The sequence below is a fragment of the Cervus elaphus genome, chromosome 29, assembly GCF_910594005.1.
Source record: "Cervus elaphus chromosome 29, mCerEla1.1, whole genome shotgun sequence".
Classification (NCBI taxonomy): Eukaryota; Metazoa; Chordata; class Mammalia; order Artiodactyla; family Cervidae; genus Cervus; species Cervus elaphus.
The window spans coordinates 43,375,432-43,396,074 of NC_057843.1; the positions used below are offsets into that span (position 1 = coordinate 43,375,432).

A 20,643-nucleotide genomic window follows, 5' to 3' on the forward strand; every position below is an offset into this window, starting at 1 on the left:
AGAGGGAGACAGGTTTAGGCACACCTCCAAAAAAAAAATCTATCTTTGGTAACTTTTACATATCTAGCTGTTTCTTAAGTTCTGTCTTTTGGAAGAGGCATCCAGTTTCACTGCCATGCCTGCCAGATACAGCCCTGAGAATTTAATAAAGCAGATGAGTTCCCTTTTGAATCACTTGGGTTTTTTTGAAAAACTGAACTGATTGTCCCCATGTTCAAAGTCATTTGTGCAACAAAAGTATTTTTATCTTTCAATTATTTTCCCATAGAAACAGTATTATAGTCATTTGAATTTATTTGATGCTGATTCTTGTTTCCTTTAGTACATGTCCTGTCTCCCTAGCCAGACTAAATGTCTCAGAGCCTAAAGCTCATTCCTTATACCTCTCTACAACTATGTACCTGGCTTATTGTGTACCTTCAGTATGTATAAGATGATGAAATTTAAAGTGACTTGAAATTTATGTATTAATTTTGAAAGAACAATTAGGAGCTATTTGGTGTTCATTTTTTTAATTTACTATAATTCTTCTCTGACATAACTTATATGTGAAAAATCTAAAAAGTCTCATGTCATTTAATTAGTTTGATACATTACTACATCCTATGATATTTATTGATAACTCTGGGGACGTGACACTGATACAAAGTACATTAGTGAAAATTCATGTTTGCAATTCAAATAGTTTATTCCTTCATGTGGGAGTCATATCAGACAGTCTTGATAATTAATAACCTAAATGACTTATTTTGCATTTATTATTTTTTTGTTTAGCAGAAAACTTACTAATTTTTATTTAGTGTGGAACCAATTTTCTTTTTTTACACAAACATCTGTCGCCATAAATATTAATATTAATGAAATATTCATGAAGCTAGTCTTAATACTGAGACTTTTATTTTTTTGCAAACTGGTATTTCTTTCTGTGTATGGCAAGTTCTAAATTTGTAGATTAGATTCTTCTCAGCTCCGGACATGTTTGCATGGGTTACAATGTAGGTTATTTTCTATAATACTTAATTTAGCATAATGTTAGTGCTTACCACATAGCTATAATTTTGTTTAGCAATAATTTTTTTTTTGCATTTAGTTTAGACAGGTTCTTTTCTTTTTTTATGTGTATTGGTTGCCTTCCAGTTATCTTTAAGAGGGGAAAAAATGCCTCAGACCTAATATAAAAAAGATGTATATCTTTTACTGATGACAACACTTAACATTTAGGCTATTTTCTTTATCAGTAAGGAATTGAATTTTGGTTTTAGATTTCAGCTAAAACATGGGAAGAGATATCATTGACTCTGCATCTCTGTTCCAGAGATGAAAGATTACTTCCCTGAAAAGATATAGATGAATGCATTGTTTGGCAAATTAGGTCTTAAAAACACTGTAATCTCATGATATATTTATCTGCTCCATTGTTTTAAATTATGAGTTTTGCTATCTCTTATTAGCTATATTGATAACATTGTAATACCTACCTAAAGCAAAGATAAAGTTGGTGAAAAAAAATAAGTAAATAAAACCAACTTATGGACTCAGAGGCTGTTTGAGCTAGAAAAAAAAAAATCATAAAGTTCCTGAGAAACAGTGAAGCAATGCCTTCTATGCTCTGGTCTAAAAGAACATGATCATGGACATAGATCTCTGTATCTAGCCAGGCCAGATTTCCTTGTGAAACTGCACATAAAGACATTGTCATATGTGCAAGGACTTTTAAAAGCTTTCTACCTATAAATCTTTTATGAAAAGAAAAAAATTTTTTAAATAATTATAGATTTGCATGCAGTTGGAAGAAAAAGTACAGAGGAAATAGACATGGGTACATGGGTACATGCAGGGATCTTTTTCAGATTTCACCAGTTTTATATGCACTCATTTGTATGTGTGCATGGGTATGTATGTATATAGCTTATGCAGTGTGATGCATATATGTATTTCTGAAACCAACATGGTCAAGTATCTTGACAAGCAACAAGTGACAATTCTTGACACAAATCCTTCCTGCCCCTGTTTTTTTTTTTTTTTCATTTATTTTTATTAGTTGGAGGCTAATTACTTTATAGTATTGAAGTGGGTTTTGTTATACATTGACATGAATCAGCCATGGAGTTACATGTATTCCCCATCCCGATCCCCCCTCCCACCTCCCTCTCCACCCGCTCCCTCTGGGTCTTCCCAGTGCACCAGGCCCGAGCACTTGTCTCATGCATCCAACCTGGGCTGGTGATCTGTTTCACTATAGATAATATACATGTTTCGATGCTGTTCTCTCGAAACATCCCACCCTCGCCTTCTCCCACGGAGTCCAAAAGTCTGTTCTGTACATCTGTGTCTCTTTTTCTGTTTTGCTGCCCCTGTTTTATATGTAGCCACACACACAGCTTCCTCATCCTGCCCCTCCCCAGTCTCTTGCAGATTTCAAGAATCATTCAGGTGTAACCTCTGAGTTGGGCTTTTTTCACTCAGCATAATACCCTTGTCATCCATTCAAGTTATTTTGTATATTGGTGGTTTGCCCTCTTTTATTGCTGAGTTTCATGGTATGGATATACCACTTGCTGAATAACATATAGTTTTCTTTAGTTTTTGACTGGTTACAAATAAAGCTACTGTGAATATTTGCATGAAGGTTTCTGCATAAGCACAAGTTTTTATTTCTTTGCTGTAAATGCCCAAGTGCAGCTTCTGTGTTGTATGGTAAGCACATGTTTACTTGGGAAGAAATTGCTAAACTTTTTCAGAGCAGCAGTACAATTTTGCGTTCCCACCAGCAGTGTATGAGTGATCTAGTTCCCCACCAACATTTGCTGTTGTCACTGTATTTTATTTTAGTCATTCTTATAGGTGTTTATTTAAGTTTGTTGTTAAAAAATTACTTAAGTATATACTTCAACAAAGCAAAAGATAAATCCAATAAAGAAGTAGTTTGGGGATACAGGAAAGAGGGGTGAAAATGAAACAGAAGAACTTACAATTAAGTCTAAAGAGTAATCACACATCTCTGGGCCTTAATGTAATTGCTAGGGATTTCTGAGGAGAGGCCCAAGGTATAGGACTTTAGCACTAATAATTCACTGTGACTTTAATGCTCATAGCACTTGATCTAACTCTGTTCTATAGCCTTTGGTATTTCTACATTGTATTGTGATTACGTGCGTACATGTTTTGTTTGCCTACTAAAATCTGCTCTCTAGGAGAATAGAAATTGTGTGATTTCATTTTCCTACCCTTCAAATCACTTAGCAGAATAGCAGTTGTCTTAGTGTTAATCTCTCTCTCTTTTTTTTTAACCGCTTTCTATAGTTTATTTCTTTACTAGCCTATTCAGTAGGAGAACATTTTTTGTAGTTAAAAAAATTATTATCACTTATTTTTCTGTGTCGGGGCTCAGTTGCAGCACATGGGATCTTTGTTGTGGCACACAGACTTAGTTGCTCCATGGCGTGTGGGACGTTAGTTCCCCGACCAGGGATCGAACATCGGGTATATTGGAAGGCGGATTCTTTTTTGCTTTCTTTCAGTGTTAGTCTTTTGATGTCCATGGGGTCACAAACAGTCAGACACGACTGAGTGACTAAGCACAGCACAAGAGGAAACATTTTTGAAATGATAACTCTTACCTAATCGATAAATATAAGAGCAAGCTTTGATGATAACGTACCAATGGTCTGATATGAAATAGACCTAGAGTTAATCATCATGTCAGTGTTGTGGATTGGAAAATAATTGAAGTACATGTATATTGCTTATTTGTCTAATGTCCATTGTTGTTGTTTAGTCACTAAGTCGTGTCTGACTCTTTTGCGACTCCATGGTCTGTGGTCCTCCAGGCTCCACTGTCCTTGGGATTTCCAAGACGAGAATACTGGAGTGGATGGACTTTCCTGGTGACTCAAATGGTAAAGAATATGCATGTCTCTCCCTGCAAGGCCAGAGACCAGGTTTGATCCCTGAGTCAGGAAGATCTGCTGGTGAAGGAAATGGCAACCCACTCCGGTATTCTTGCCTGGAGAATCCCCTGGTCAGAGGAGCCTGGTAAGCTATAGCCCACAGGGTCACAAAGAGTCGGACATGAATGAATGACTAACACACTTTTTGTCCAGCTGTGGCACTGGCTGCATTTCAGCTTTCATGCAGATATGTGACAGAAAGAGACTCCAATTGCAGTAACACACGGGGCAAGGTGGTCAATACCAGAGAATTTCAGGGTAGCTGCAAAAATCAAAATACTCATCTATGTTCCTGTTCATACCCGACTTTCTACTCAGCAACAGATACCTCAGTTTGAGCCAGACAAGTAATTCTCAGTATTTCAAAACCAGCTGTTCCAGCTTGGGGTAGAGGGAGAGTTCTGTCTTAGAAATAACCTGTAGATAGATACCAAAGTATCTTAATACCAAATGCATGATTTTATGGACAGTAAGGACACACTTCCAAGGCTCAGTTCATCTCTAGATTGTTTCTAGTAACATTTATTATGGACTTGCTCTGAGCCAGGCAGTACTTGACATCACAGATAGATTGTCTCATTAATCCTCACAACAGCCCTTCAGAGTGAGTGCCATGATTCCGTTTTGACGGATGAAGTGGGGACTCAGGAGAGGTTCAGCTTCTCCAAGCCAGCAGAGCTTACATTGCTGGAGCCACGTCTCTCTGGTTCCACAATCCAGGTTCTTTCATCTGTACATTGTCTGTAGTAGGAGTAGTGGAGGAAAGTCTGTGCAAATGAAAGTGTTTAATTGATAACTTGGATGCAGACGGGATGGGTTGGAAGTGCCTGATAACTGGTTTTCTAGCTCTGAGACGGAGCTGGTGAGGATTTGATGGAGGAGTTAAGAAAGGACTCCATCAAAATAGAGAACTTGGTTTGGACAGCGCAGTGAATTAATGAAGTATCTCACAACCTACTTCAAGAAAGGAGGCAAAGAGGGACATAGTGCCAAGTGACTGAGAACCACAAAGTAGAACTAGTAATCCAAACATTTAATTTTGAAAGTTTAATGAAAAACATAATCAAGCCCATTGACACTTGCCAACTGTTACCAACATGTGTGCACATGAAATCCTATTAACTTAAAAGCAAAACTTCTTTCTGAGAAATGTGATGGTTTACAGTGGAATTGATTGTTTTTCCAGTCTGGCAGAGAGAGAGATCAGGGACACAAAGTATGTCATTGAGTCCTGGGTGGCAGCTTTTAAGAATCCTCATTAACTCCAGAATTGGAAGGATTATCAAGCCAGTAGGGTTTTTTTTTTAACCCTCACTTCAAACCAAGTGGAACATTATAAGAATTTCTACAGTAAAGAATAGAAATGGGACACTGAAAATATCTTCCTCAACTCCCTTAAAACTCCTTTACCTTTTCTTCCTAAAAGAAATATGACCTAAGGATTAGAGAGCTCACCTATATTCCTAAGGTGTGGCAGTGGTGGTGCTCTATTTACCTAACTTGCATTATAAGTAAATTGTCACATGTAAATAAATATAAATAATAATAATGCCTGTTCAAGGAAGCTGAAGTCTCTGGGCTTTATGAAATAAATACAATATGTGAGGGTTTCCTGCTTTTGTGAGAAAAGAACCTACCTGTCTTTGATTTTGTTGATGACGCTAGGTCTAGAGGTGAGGTCAAGGGAGGCCCCAAGTGAGAAGACTCACGGAGAATCTGAGGGCAGGGAGCAAAGGGAAGGAAATGTCCCCGCGACCATATCCTCCTCCACTGGGGAAATCCTGGCAAACCAGAGCACAGAGAGCAGGAAGAGGAAGTGGCCACGGAGGGGTGGGCGGCATGATGGTAACATCCCTGGTTTTGAAGATATGTCTGGAAAGGCTATGAAGTTGGCCAGGGTGGATCTGATGTGGATGCCAGGGTAAGTCTGTCACACAGATGACCATGTAAGTTAGAGTAGAGTTATAAATACTCAAGCCCAGGGAGATAGAGGGGTGGCGAACCCCAGCAACTAACAAAATGGACTTGAGCTTCCATACTTCAGGAGAAATTTCTGGAATCTGGTAAGAGACTGAGTTCCAGAGACTTAGGAAGTATTTGAGAGTTTTCAGGGCCTGGGAAAATGTTACAGAGTTTAAAAACTGGTTCAGAAATGTGCCCTCTGGAAACGCTTTTAAACGGTGAAATCAGTTTGATTTTTATAGGGCTTTATTTTATTCATTCAGTATTCAGTGCACATTTACTCAAATACTCATATTCTGGAAAAACAGGGTTTCCTTGACTGTCACGGAAAAGGCACAGTACTTCTTGGGCCACACTTTGGTTCTAGTTCTTTCCCAAAAGATCAGCACTTACCAGCCTCTGAGAGGCTTTGGCTCATGTACGTGGCTCTTCGTCCCTGTCCCCATCAGCCGGCACATTTTATATGCCACCCCTCTCCTGCAAGTGACTGTCCCTTTGATGTCACCAGTGTTCCTCCTTTGAAGTCATTTTTTAATTGAGTATTTCAACCCAGCAAGTATAACACTTCTCTCCTCATTTCTGTTCCTCAAAATTCCCTCTGCATTGTGAGGTAGAAAATCTCCACGGGAGAATTTCTTCCTCCACTCTTAAGAGTGAAATGGCCAAGGACAATCTGTTTTTAATGAATTTATTAAATTTCAACTTTTTATAAAAGATGCATCTGTGAATTTGTCTATATGTACACTTGGTGAAAAAAGTATTTTAAAAGGAATGCATAGTCCACTAGATGTATCGGTTGTCCTTAGGTAGTAGGGATGCAGGGAGGTTAAAACCTAATCTTTATTGAAAATGTCCTCATCCACCCTGAAAGTGACCCTGGCTGGAGTCTGATCTTGTTAACGTCCTCTCTTCATTTCTCCACATGAAGACCTCATTTTTAAACTTCACCTGTGTTTGGTCAACTCCAACTATTCCAAAAACGAACCATTCTAGATGCCATCTCATTGTTCGCTGCATTTTCACCTGATAATCTGGCTTCAGATGATACGGACATTCTCTGTAGGTGGAGATTCACCAGCCTCTGATATTTCTGTTTATGAAAGAGCTATATAACTTTTTCTAGATTATTAGCAATTAGAGAAAATATTTCAACCACTTCATCCTCCAGGAGCAGAGAAATCAGTGATTTGGGATTGCAAATTTACTTTCTGTACACTCAGATGTGTAGGAAAATTAGACTCTCTTAATTTTTCCATGACTACTCTTTTTTTTTTCTTTTTTCATTTTTATTTTTTCTTTCTCTGTGCCAGGTCTTAGCTGTGACCCCTGGGATCTTCAGTGCTCATTGCTGCATGTGGGATCTTTAGCTGTGGCATGCAAACTCTTAGTTGCGGCATGTGGGATCTAGTTCCCTGACCAGGGATTGAACCCTGTCCCCTTGCATTGGGAACATAGAGTCTTAACCACTGGACAGCCAGGGACCAGTGGACTTTTCATGACTACTCTTGCTTACTAAAATCCACAATCTTGTACTTACCAATTAATATTTGTCTCTTCAAATTTAAACATTCATATCTAAATTTAAATAATAATCTTACTCAAAATTGAACTCCCTCTCAGGACTGGTATAGACTGACCTTTTATCACTCCATTTTGTTAGGTAAACATCATCAAAAATGTAGGGTGTAGATCACATCTTGACACAGAGACTAGAATATTGCACCAGAGCCCGCCACTTACTATATTCTCCTTTGACCTCAAACCCTCACCTTCATGCTCCGTGGGACGTGGCACTGAGCTACCATCTTGCACTTTCCTTAATTTTGACCATGTACATATATAGTTGTTTCTTAATCAAAATGCCTCAAGACCCCAAAGAATTCATTTCTAGTGATGCCTCCCACAATCTGGGTTTCCTGTCACTTCTTAAAGCTTACCCAGAAAGATAAAGAACATTACAGCATACTAACACATATATATGGAATTTAGAAAGGTGATAACGATAACCCTATATGCAAAACAGAAAAAGAGACACAGAAATACAGAACAGACTTTTGAACTTTGTGGGAGAATGTGAGGGTGGGATATTTCAAAAGAACAGCATGTATACTATCTATGGTGAAACAGATCACCAGCCCAGGTGGGATGCATGAGACAAGTGCTCGGGCCTGGTGCACTGGGAAGACCCAGAGGAATCGGGTGGAGAGGGAGGTGGGAGGGGGGATCGGGATTGGGAATACATGTAAATCCATGGCTGATTCATATCAATGTATGACAAAACCCACTGGAAAAAAAAAAAATTTAAAAAAAAAAAAGTATTAAAAAAAAAAAAAAAGCTTACCCTATGAGTAGGTACTTATTGTTCTTCATAAATTGTAAGCTTTTCAGTACAAATGATGACTTTCCCACACCTGAGATTCTGCCTGCCTTGTGGAACCCTGAATGATCTCAGAGCATGGTTTGGCTTGATTTCTCTGGCTTCAAACCATCACTGGAATCTCAGTTGACAAATCCTTCCTTACCTTCCTGCCAAATTAACTACATGTCATTAACAAATAGTTTCAAATTCTTGCTCTGCGTAAGGCTGTGTGCTAAGTCTGTGGGAGAGAGAAAAGTGAATAGGGTATGGCCCTTGCCTCAAAGAAGCGTAGAATTTAAACCTTAAAGCCACACAATTGAGGTTTTATTTATTGTGGACAGATTCTCCCATTCTTCTTTGCTCTCTTTGTTTATTAAAGTGAAGAGGAGAGGGAGGAGGACTTTTTCCCTCTTTACTCAGAGACAGTTCACCGCAAGGAGTGGACTGTAGAAGGCGGTGAGAAGGTGTCAGGAATTGCACCTCCTACATTGAAGTGGGCATGGGAACTTGGGCCACGAGTGGCCTCTGAGTCTCACTGGACAGCTTACCAGCCCAGTTTCTCAACTGTCCCACCACTTAAGCCACAGTGAAGCAAGTCACTTCTAGTGATGGCAACTAGAAGATAGAATGGGAAGTACTTGACAGTTTTAATGTTACTTTTAAATATGTTTATAAAATAATTTATTAAGATATATTAGTGTGTAAAAATAGTCTCTATAAAGAAAAGATCCATAATCCATCTAATATAGAAGCTGATGAATATATACGTATTCCTTCATACATTCATATACATATTAATAGATTGATACAGCTTTTAAAATAATAGATGACTATTTCTAGTGTTATAAGGTATGCTTCTATTTCTTTAAGCTTTTTAAGTGAGCAAAAAAGACCTTGTTACATGTTTATCAAGCACAGCTTGATATTCTAAGTCACCACATTAGACACAGTGAAAAACCACATTATTGCCATCACTAAATTAGAGATTGAATATTTATTTCAGTCTGCTCTACCAGTCAAAATTGCTTGGCTTGTCACAGCATGTTTTTTCTCTTTATCATATTAGCAAAGAACACTCTGAGCTGTATTGAGGAAATTAAATTTAAAAGACAACTTTTGGCTTTAACTGAACTTGCACATGCGAGTAATTCTGGGGCTGTATTCCAAAGAGCCTACTTGGGGAGACTTGGCATACCCTTGCATTCATTTTACCCTAAGCCAGTGGGTCTAGGAATGTCTACTTGCAGAAAATCTTCAGGATACGGTTTTGTCTTACTGAATTAACATAAATGTTTTTGCCAATCATTTTGCTCAAAGAATCCCTAGTTAACTAATGACTCCTTTTTTTAAAAAAAAGTAATTACAACCTCTTCATCATACCTGTAGAAAATTAATAATTCTTACTAGTCAGTGTTCAGATTTCTAGTTCTATCATGGGGGAAAAAAACCCTTTTTTTTATAGTTTGGATCAAGGTTTAAATAGTGTCTACTGGTTAACCACTCCCCTTTACCCTGGTCATTTTTTATGTCATTGATACTTGTTGAAGAAATTGGTTTGTATATTCCATTGTCCAGATTCTACTGGTTATGTTTCCCATAATTTCTTTCAGTATACACCTCTTTCCCCTTTCATTTCCTGTAGATTGGTTGTTGGTTTTAGATGTTTGACCACTAACTGGATGCTTTAATTCATTAGGGGTTGTAAAATGGTGGTGTTCTTATTTTATCACACATTAGCTAGACTGCTCAAAGAATTTCTGAACAAGAGAGTGCCAAGCACATAGTTGTTGTTGTTCAGTTGCTGAGCCATGGCCAACTCTTTGCAACCCCATGGACTGCAGCACACCAGGCATCCCTGTCCTTCACCATCTCCCTGAGTTTGCTCAAACTCATGTCCATTGAGTCAGTGATACCATCCAACCATCTCATCCTCTGTCGTCCCCTTCTCCTCCTGCCTTCAATCTTTCCCTGTATCAGGGTCTTTTCCAGGGAGTTGGCTCTTTGCATCAAGTGGCCAAAGTATTGGAGCTTCAGCTTCAGCATCAGTCCTTCCAATAAATATTCAGGGTTAATTTCCTTTAGGATGGACTGGTTGGCTCTCCTTGCAGTCCAGGGGACTCTCAGGAGTCTTCTCCAATACCACAGTTCAAAAGCATCAGTTCTTCAGTGCTCAGCTTTCTTTATAGTCCAGCTCTCACATCCATACATGACTACTGGAAAAACCATAGCTTTGACTATATGGACCTTTGTCAGCAAAGTAATGTCTCTGCTTTTTAACATGGTGTCTAGGTTGGTCATAGCTTTTCTTCCAAGGAACAAGCATCTTTTCCTTTCATGGCTACAGTTGCCGTCAAGCACATAATAGGTGCTCAATAAAATAGTTAATGACTTGATTAATTTCCATAAGAGCCCCCCCCCGACATGGAAAATTATTAGAAACTCTGCTTGCCTAAAATCTGATTAAAGAGCATCTTTTTCCTCCTAGAATCATCCTCCTTCTCCACTTTGCATAAGGCATGATTTACAGATGAATTCTATTATACTGCCCCTGTGAATATTTCCTGGTGTTCGGAACCATCTTTTAAAAGATTTATTTATTTTTTGGCTGTGGTGGGTCTTCGCTGCTGCACACAGACTTTCTCTCGTTGTGGCGAGAGGCGCATACTCGTTGTTGCCATGTGCAGACTTCTCTCTGCAGTGGGTTCTCTTGTTGTGGAGCATGGGCTTCAGTTGTTGCAGGGCAGGCTCAGTAGTTGCGGCTTGCTGGCTTAGTTGCTCTGTGGCATGTGGGATCATCCTGGATGAGGGATCAACCCGGTGTCCACTGCACTGCAAGGCAGATTCCTGACCACTGAACCGCAGGGAAGCCCAGGTACTATTTTTAAAATGGAGCCATTTTTCAACAGTCTTTTGGACTTACCTGATTATCATCCTGTCTCAGTCTTGTGCCAACTTAACTTCACATATCTTCCAGATTGGAAGAGCAGAGAAATAGAGGACAGGAAAGCTAAGGAAGCCCTGAAATGTATTTCAGAACAGAGCCTCCAACCTAAACTCAGCACCAAGCACTCCTGGATGCTTAATGGGTCTTTGAAGTTGACCCAGCCTGTGACATGCTCTTTTTGCAAAGGCTTCCTTAAAAGAAATGCGATAGTCTTACCAGATTTCAAGCTCAGCCTAGTTTATAGAAAACAAGCTTTCCTTTTATCTGCCATTTAGTTGTGTGCCTACGAAACAGTAAACTAAGAGTCTCTAAATAACAGCTTGATTTTTGTCCTTGACAAAGTGGCTATAAATACTTCTGGTGTGGGAAGGTTTGAAAATACTGTAGGCTATTATCTTTTTTTTTTTTTTCTGACAACATAGAGCACAGAACCACAGTAAATGCTTTCAGTGCTGAAGATTTTTCACAAGCATTGTAACTGTGAAGCGCAATATCCCAAGTTCTTATATTGGAGATATTAATGTAAGATGTATTGCCATACATTCTTTGCTGCTGGATATTTTGTTTTTCCCTTACTTTTTCACATGGAAAGGAGTATAAAAATGTATATTTCTGCTCTGATCGAGTGCAAGTGGGGAGCACAAAGTAAAATAAGTCTTTGGTGAGTGGAGCAGCCTGATATGTATGATAGGAAAAGCTTAGATAGATGGATAGTCGTATTTTATTCCATAGAAGAAGAAGAAGAAGTGAAGTCCTCAGTCGTGTCCAACTCTTTGCGACCCCATGGACTGTAGCCTGCCAGGCTCCTCTGTCCATGGGATTTTCCAGGCAAGAATACTGGAGTGGGTTGCCATTTCCTTCTCCAGATAGAGGGGTACTAATAATGTGCTTGAGTTTTCAGAGGTGAGATGTGTTCCTGATATTTTGTGTAGATCATGAGTCTAGTCTTTATGGAGGCAAGAATTGAGATAGGCTTTGAAAAACCAGTAAGGTTTGAAATAAGGACCGTTAAGAAGAATCAGCCTGAGCGTATTTAGGGGGTAATTATGGGATTTCAGGAGAAGGCAATGGCACCCCACTCCAGTACTCTTGCCTGGAAACTCCCATGGACGGAGGAGCCTGGTAGGCTGCAGTCCATGGGGTCACTAAGAGTCAGACATGACTGAGCGACTTCACTTTCATTTTTCACTTTCATGCATTGGAGAAGGAAATGGCAACCCACTCCAGTGTTCTTGCCTGTAGAATCCCAGGGACGGGGGAGCCTGGTGGGCTGCCATCTATGGGGTCGCACAGAGTCGGACACGACTGAAGCGACTTAGCAGCAGCAGCAGCATGGGATTTCAGTTTGACTAGCCTGGGAGGTGTCTCTGGACAGCTAAATAGCAGATGTTGGCTGGGGCCACAGTAGCAAGGACCTCCTTGTCACCTGAGCAATGGTGAGAGACCGCAGGATTTGAGGAGGGATGTGAGGTGACCTGGTCAAGTGAAAGGGTCAGTGATGAATCAGAAAAGAAAGGGAAGTTGAAATCAAAGTATTAGCAAGGAGGATGATTTTGATTATAGAAGCTGCAGGATTAGGAAACTTAATGAAGGGAAAAGGAGTCGTGGAGTCCAAAATCCACATTAGGATGATTTCAGAGAACAAGTGAGAAAGAAGAGTTGGAGGTTGCACAAAGCCGGTGCTCTGTGACAACCTAGAGGGGTGGGATGGGGAGGGAGGTGGGAGGAAGGTTCAAGAAGGAGGGGCCACATGTTTATCTATGGCTGATTCATGTTGATGTGTGGCAGAAACCATCACAATATTGTAAAGTAATTATCCTCCAATTAAAAATTAAATTTTAAAAAAAAGTTTGGGGTTGCAGCAGGACAGTGTACAGAAATGTCCAGCAGAAGGCCATGGGAAATATACAGGACTGGAACTTAGGCATTAAGTTCAGAGTAAAGATAGCGTCTTAGGAATTGTCTGTGGACCAATGATAGTTGGAATCAACCCCTAAAATATTCTTAAATCTATCCATGTCTCCCTTGAGCTCCCCTGCTGCTATGTCATTCAAGTACTATCATTTCTTACCTGCTCTATTGCTACTTTCCCATAGTTAATAGTAGGTCACCATTTTGTGGGGTATCTCCACAGCACCCTTATTTTTCCTTCCAGGCCTTACTTCAACCTGTGGTGCAAAGCTTGTGTAATTTTGAGGATGGTGTAGTTGTCTGTTTTACTTACCCCCGAAGATCTGGCAACTTCCGTGGGGCCTGGCACAGACTAGACACTCAACTTATTTTTTCCAGGGTACTAAATGAATGTCACTATAGAAAAGTAGACACAGAGGAGTTGAAGAGAGAACTCTGGTGAATATTCTTAGTGCATAGAGGAAAATACTGGGAAAAACAAATAGGAAGGCAAAGAACCAAGAGAAGGTGGGCCTTATAGCTAAGATGAGTGGAGATTCCAGTGGGGGTGGTTTATCCTACGGGTGGTGGAGAGCAAGGGCAATAAGAAGAACCAGCATGTACTGGATACTTTCTATATGTCATGACTGTCCTAAGACTTCACATGGATGAACTAATATTCACACTAACTCTGTGAGATAGGTGTCCCTATTATTTCTATTTTATGAACGAGGATACCAGGCCCAAAGAGGTTACATACTGTGCTCAAAGACAAACCAGTGGGGGAGCCATGAGTTAAACCAGGCCACCTGGCCCTCAGGCATGGAGTCTTCCTCACCATGCAGTCATTCTGGCTCCATCTAGCTGAGGAGCAGAAAACAGTGTGCAGCGGGCTAAGGGCTATGGCACAGAGGACGGAAGAGGAAAAAGAACACCCCTCTTTCTGACCTTTGTCTGTGAAAAGAGCATAGCGGTGCCTGCTGTTCTAAGCTGTGACATCTCCAGTGTTAGGTCACCAAGTCTGCAGAGGTTGTAGGTGGATGAGAGCACCCCTGATGCAACGCCAGCCATGAGAGCCTAGAGGAGATGCTTTATCTTAGAAAACGTAGTTTTGAGCACGTCTTCAGGATAGTGTAGCAGCTACTTTGACGCTGGCTTTTTTTTTTTTTTAACCACATTCCAATATTATTACTGACTTAAAATAGTCCTTGAGAAAGAAGAGAAAAAATAATCTGGTTCTCAGGATAAAAAAAAAACACTGTGGTATTTCAACTTACTTTCAGTTTTGCATATGTCTGTGAATCCTTCCTGCTTTCTCTTTTTCACAGGGGAGGGAGTAAGGTCTGGCCCAAGCTGGATGGGAAAGCACCTGTGTTTGCCTTGCAGCTGTTTTGCAAAGCAAATGCACAGGTACAGGATCCACCAGCAACAGTGAAGTCAGGCCAACATTCTGGGGAAAAAATGTGCACCTGAGTGACAGACTAGACTGGTGTCTGTTGTGTTGCAGGATGTTGCACCCTCTTAACACTCACATGTTAAGGTTCTGGCAGATTTATTGATTCCTTTCATTAACGATCTGGGAAGATATGAATAACAACTATTTTGTTCCTAATTGATGCAAATCTGTTGTGCACATGGCTAAAATCTGTTCCCTGAATTTTTCATTGCACAAGTTTGGGCACTTCATTTAAAATATGTGACTATATATTTATCTTTTTCTTTCTTAACATTTGTTATGGATGGTGACTTTCCCTAAGCCCAAATCCAACTATCATGCTCAGATTTCCACTCAATAGGAAGAGAATGTATCTTTTTTTTTTTTTTTAAGACTTTCACTTGGAAAGTAGAAACCTGGCCTCTTGAGGACAATCTGGACCCTTCAGGGATGCTGGCAATCCAATTAAAAAGTACAGAGAAATCTAATCTCTGTCTCAAATTTATTTATAGCTTTTTCTTAGTTAATTCTAAGTTTTGGCTTGTATTTTTTTAATAAACCCAGCCTGATATTTGACCACATAAAGCATTGAAATTGCTTCTTGCTTTGTCCAGTAGTTAAAGTTGGACCACAGCCTGACTTCACATCACTTATAAAACACACATGTTCTCTGTGGCCTGTCCTTAAGCAAGAAAGGAGACTACAAGTACAGATAAAACAGTTGTTTGAAAAGTGCATTAAGCAATTATTGTAAGAAACTTTAAGAAAAATTATTGTATGAAGAAAGCTTGTTTATAAGCAGAATTAATACTTGGGTGCTTTGCAGAGAAAAATGAAACCAATATGATGGTGTCTAGGAGTGCCTTTCAGTTTTCACTCTGGAAGCCTGTGAGGGATGTGTACAACATTGTCCTGGAGACGGACTAGAATTTGCTCTTGAAGCCAGGTCACTGCTTTGGGGGAAACATTTCCCAGTGGGCACTTGGGGCTGTACCGAGCACAAGGCTGCGATTTTCACCCACTGAACACAGGACTGTTCCCTCAGGCAGATTGCGAGGCCATTATTTGATAGCCCATTGACCAGAATTGCTGTGTCAGCAGACCTTTTCCTGTTGAACATCCACGCAGTGCTCCTGGGTACCATGAACCCAGAATTTCTGAAGGAACTGGACACACCAAAGGGATACTAGCAAGCAGGCTGGAAGTGCAGTCATATTTTTGTTGGCTTTTTATGAATGTCTGTTTTCAGAAGTATAACCCCAGGGTGTCTGCTTCCAGCTGACACCTCACATGTGAGCAATGAGTTGTAACCGTGATGCTAACTAACAATGAACTGAGCACTTTCTTTGTGTTAGGAATTTCTCTAAACACCTTGCCTGCATTACTGTGTTTAGTTTTCACAAGCACCCTGTGTGGTAGCTAATGTTGTTGCCACCATTTTTACTGAGGAGGAAACTGAAGCCTGGGGAGGTGACATAATCTACCTAGGGTCACAGAGTTTGTGCACTGTATCCTGCGTGTCCCTCTCCAACATTCTTTCTAAGAAGGGACATACCAGCAGTGATACATGAGAGCAGGAAAACTGGTATCTCAGACAGTGATCATTGTGCAGGGTCACATTGTCTCCGGATAGGCACTATTCCCAAGCCTTTCTTTCAGGATGGTGGGGAATTGGAAAGGCTAAGATCCATCTATGCTTGTTTCTGTCTGAAGAAAGCATCCAGTGTCTGTTAGTGTTTTCTTTTAAGAGGTTGGGTCCTTGACAACCCTGATGCAGGCCTGTCTTCCCTAGCTCTGTATTGTATTCTAGAGGGGCAAGGCATGGGTGCGCCTCCACAGGGAACCAGCCAGTGGGTCTAAGGCTGCAGCGCTGGGTCAGTGGTGAGGAGCTTTTCCCGTCGCCCTTCCTTCTTCCTCCAGTCTTGGAGTCCCTCTTCCTCAGGTTGGGGAAACTGATTCCACTTTGCTGTCAGGCCACTCTGTGATATCCTGGCTTAGAAAGTTCCAGGGCCTATACTGCTTAAATAATAAGAGTCTACTCATCTCTTGCCTGCCTCCTCCTGAAAGTATTCAGCTCAGTTTACTGAAAGGTAAATGGTGAGCACTCAGGATTAAGTAATACTTCCAACCCACTTAAAGTTTCCTCATTGCCAACAAAGATACATAAGACCTAGGAATAACCATATTTTCCAAAGGCCATATGTGTCATAGTTCACAAAAATGAATAGTAAAAGTGAAAGTCACTCAGTCGTGTCCAACTCTTTGTGACCCCATGGACTATACAGTACATGGCATTCTCCAGGCCAGAATATTGGAGTGGGTAGCCTTTCCCTTCTCCAGGGGATCTTCCCAACCCAAGGACTGAACCCAGGTCTCCTCATTGCAGGTGGATTTTTTTTACCAGCTGAGCCACAAGGGAAGCCCACAAAAAATAGTTCACAAAGCCTACCATTAAATGGCATCCAGTAAGTGGCAGCCACAAGTATTTGAATCCTCAGGCCTGACCCCTCTTTCTTGTTGTTTTAGTCATTCAGTCATGTCTGATTCTTTGTGACCCCATGGACTGTACCCCGCCAGGCTCCTGTGTCCATGGGATTTCCCAGGCACAAGATACTGGAGTGGGTTACCATTTCCTTCTCCAGGAGATCTTCCCAACCCAGGGCTCAAACCTGTGTCACTTGTATTGGCAGACAGGTTTTTTTTTTTACCACTGGGCCGCCAGGGAAGCCCCAACCACTCTTTAGTATGTCATAAGTGTCTGATCAAAAGCAGTTGACTCAGGGAGAAGGAGAGGTGTAAGATATACTGCATATGTATTCAATCCCTGGTGAAACAAGTATCTATGGACTCTGTTCTCCAAAGGCATTTCCTAACTAGGGTACAGAGATACATTGTCATGTTGGTTCAAGGGTAGCTATTCGCCATCAGGCTGTTCTTTCTGGGCTGTTTTGATTTCCTGAGCAGCTTTGTGTGAGAAATGCCAAGTGTCAAAAATATCTGTTGTAGAGGAGAATCATAGACAAACCATTAGGAAAAAAAAACTTTATTGTATAATAGAGAATATCCAATTTTCCTGAACTCCCCCTGAACACTTCCTCAGTTGAAGGGTCCTGAGTACCAGACTTACCCATACTCAGGAGCCATGTGGCTGCCCACCTCACGTCTCGAGCATTTCTCCATTTTTTTCTTTTTCCTATCTCCTGTGTCTGGCTACATCCAGCTACTTGTAATTCCTTCTCTTCCCCACTGTTGGCTGAGTGGATAATTAAACAGTAAGTCCTGTTCTTTGTTGAGACCATACGTTTAAAAAAAGACTTCCTACAGGGAACCAAAGGTAACTTTGAAAGACAAGCTTTGAAAAGGAGGCCCCTGAGCTTTAGGAAGATGAAGGGTTTGAGAACGGATTTCAGGTAAAAGCCCATTCCAGCTGAGTCTTCACGCTCAGGAGGGCACAGGTTTTCAGAGACCATTGATTGTTGGTTTCTGTCCTCTACTACTTAAGATGCTGGAGTTGACTGCCTGGGTTCAGATCCCAGCAGTGCCACTTACGAGCTGTATGATACTGAACAAATATACTTTCTCTGTGTGTCTCAGTTTTTTTTTCATCTGTGAAACAGAGAAAATAATAGCACCTGGCTTAAAGAGTTGTGAGGACTGAATCAAAATGAACCACTTAGCACCTGGACTCACGGAAAATATTCAATAAATGCTTAGTAAAACGTTCATGGACTGCTAAAGAAAAATGTACTTACTCTAGATTTGTATAAAAAGATCATCTTGGAACCATGGTGACAATGGTTACTGCACTTGACCTAATAATAACCTCCAATGTTTTTACTTTGATTTTTCCTGTCAGCCACCCCCTGGGAAGGAAGCAGGAGCTGCTTGTCTGCGTATCTCTCTGATCCTGGGCAGATGAGAATTATAAGCCAGTGGAGTGATGGGCCTCCTGGTTCTTTTTCTTACTCAGGTGCTGGAAAGCTTCAAGATCATGGACTATAGCCTTTTGCTGGGAATCCACATCTTGGACCATACCCTCAAAGAAAAAGAAGAGGAAATTTCTCAAAATGTGCCTGATGCTAAGCGGCCTGGGACGCAAAAGGTTCTCTACTCAACAGCAATGGAATCCATCCAGGGTCCAGGGAAATCAGGAGACGGAATCATCACAGAGAACCCAGACACGTAAGTGCACCCATCTGCCCACACAGTCCTTGATCATGGCAGCTGATGTCATTGGGTAATTAAATGCAATCATATTCCCTTCATGGTGGCTCTTTAGGAATAGATTCCTACCTGGCACTAAAATGGATCAAGCCAGCCTAATTTCCTCTCATCCACAGATAACTGGATGAATGGCAGTTTTTTTAGTCGTTATGCTTTCACCCACATGATTTCTCTTTTCACATGGCTCCATAATTTAACAATGGCTAAAAATGTTTTTATTCCTATTTACTACATATTCAAAACATCCTTCACAAACAGAGGGGATATACTTTGAATTTGAATAAGCATGCATTTAAGCAAATACTTGCTAGAATTGATGTCTGCAATTTAGAACTTTTTATCTTTATTAAGAGGATTCTGTTGTCCTAGTCCTACATCCTGACAGATGTGATCACTTGCTTCAGCCAGATGTGCAGCATTAGTTTGCTTATTGACTAACAGAAACAGTTACAACCAAAGAAAATTTTTGAATTGGTTGACTGTATCATGTGTATGTACTAGCCGAGCAAAAAGACTGAAAGAAAGAAATCATTTTCCTTGACTATAAGTGTCCGTCTTGTAAGCTTCTCCAACAGTGACTAAACCACAGACATATTTTACTTTTATGAAGGAAATTCATACATACTAAAGTTTTTAATCCTTCCTATAAATCCATCTAAATGTCCAATAATTGATTAAACAAGTTATTCTATGTCAGCATACTGAAGTACTACACAGCCATTAAAAGCACAGTAGCGTTGAATATGAAGAAATGTTCATCATTTAGCAAGTGAAAAATTCAGGTTATAAAACATGATAAGTAATAACATACAGATGAATAAATACAGAGGAAAGATGTTAATAGTAGTTATCTTTGCATCCTTGGAATGGATTCTTTATATATTTTTTCCTTTGTGCTCACCTATATTTTATTTTTAAATCTCACAATAAATATATAAAAGTATTGCATTTTTGATGAGCAGTACTTTTAAATACTTTAAAAATTCTTGCTCATGGCTTTAAAGTCAGAATAATTTTTTAATTGAATTCTTCCCATCCAACTCTTCAGAATTGACAACTATGGTATTATTCTTCTTCTTGGGAAGTACATCTTTCTTGATTCCCAGGAAGACTTTAGCTGAAGCCAAAAAAATAAAGATGAGAGTCCATGATTTTTAGAGACTAACCATTTTCATTTACAGTCTATTTATTAGAAATGATTTTTAACTTCCTGTTCATATAAAATGATTTCTCTTTTGCTCTGTTCACAGAATGGGAGGCATTCCAGCTAAAAGCCACAAGGGAGAAAAGCTGCTTTTATTTATGGGCATTATTGACATTCTGCAATCATATAGGTAAAAAAATTTGCAGAAATAGTCTTTTATTATTTCAAAATAATTCAGTGAAAGGTTCTGAGAAGTCACCAAATGGGGTTGATTTTACATTCTTACTTTTATTTTTCTGTATGTTTACATTTAGGTTAATGAAGAAGTTGGAACATTCCTGGAAAGCTCTTGTTTATGATGGGGTGAGTGATTTATCATGCTCCTTGTTAAACTGGATTATTTTTCTGATTTCTCAGAGACCTCAAAGTATGTCTAGGAAGCTGTGTCACTTGAAAAAGAGAGGAAACAAAGATCTTTATAAACTCAGAATCTCAGGCTTAGCAAATCAGTTCAAATCTAAGAATAAAGACAACATAAATGTGAATGGCTCTTCAAATAGAGGCCATCCAGGTGGGTGAACAGGTAGAGGCCAGGAAAACAAAATGATGTCTTATTTTGATGTGCAATCTAAAGGACCCAATTAGGAGATGATGAGAAAAAGTAAAAGGCTTTTCATAGGCACTGGAAAGACCAGTAGGACAGTTGAAGTTCTCCCAAGACTAAGCTTAGAGGGG

General features: G+C 40.0%; 1 protein-coding gene across 3 annotated transcripts in view; it reads left to right on the top strand.

Moving 5' to 3' along the window:
• PIP5K1B (phosphatidylinositol-4-phosphate 5-kinase type 1 beta) overlaps positions 1–20,643 on the top strand; it is a 329,589-nt gene that overhangs the window by 201,342 nt on the left and 107,604 nt on the right. For all 3 annotated transcript variants that reach the window (XM_043891261.1, XM_043891260.1, XM_043891259.1), the window contains 3 exons: positions 18,511–18,722; positions 20,015–20,098; positions 20,223–20,271. In XM_043891261.1, the coding sequence (XP_043747196.1) occupies positions 18,511–18,722; positions 20,015–20,098; positions 20,223–20,271 (345 nt within the window). The remainder of the gene's footprint in view (positions 1–18,510; positions 18,723–20,014; positions 20,099–20,222; positions 20,272–20,643) is intronic.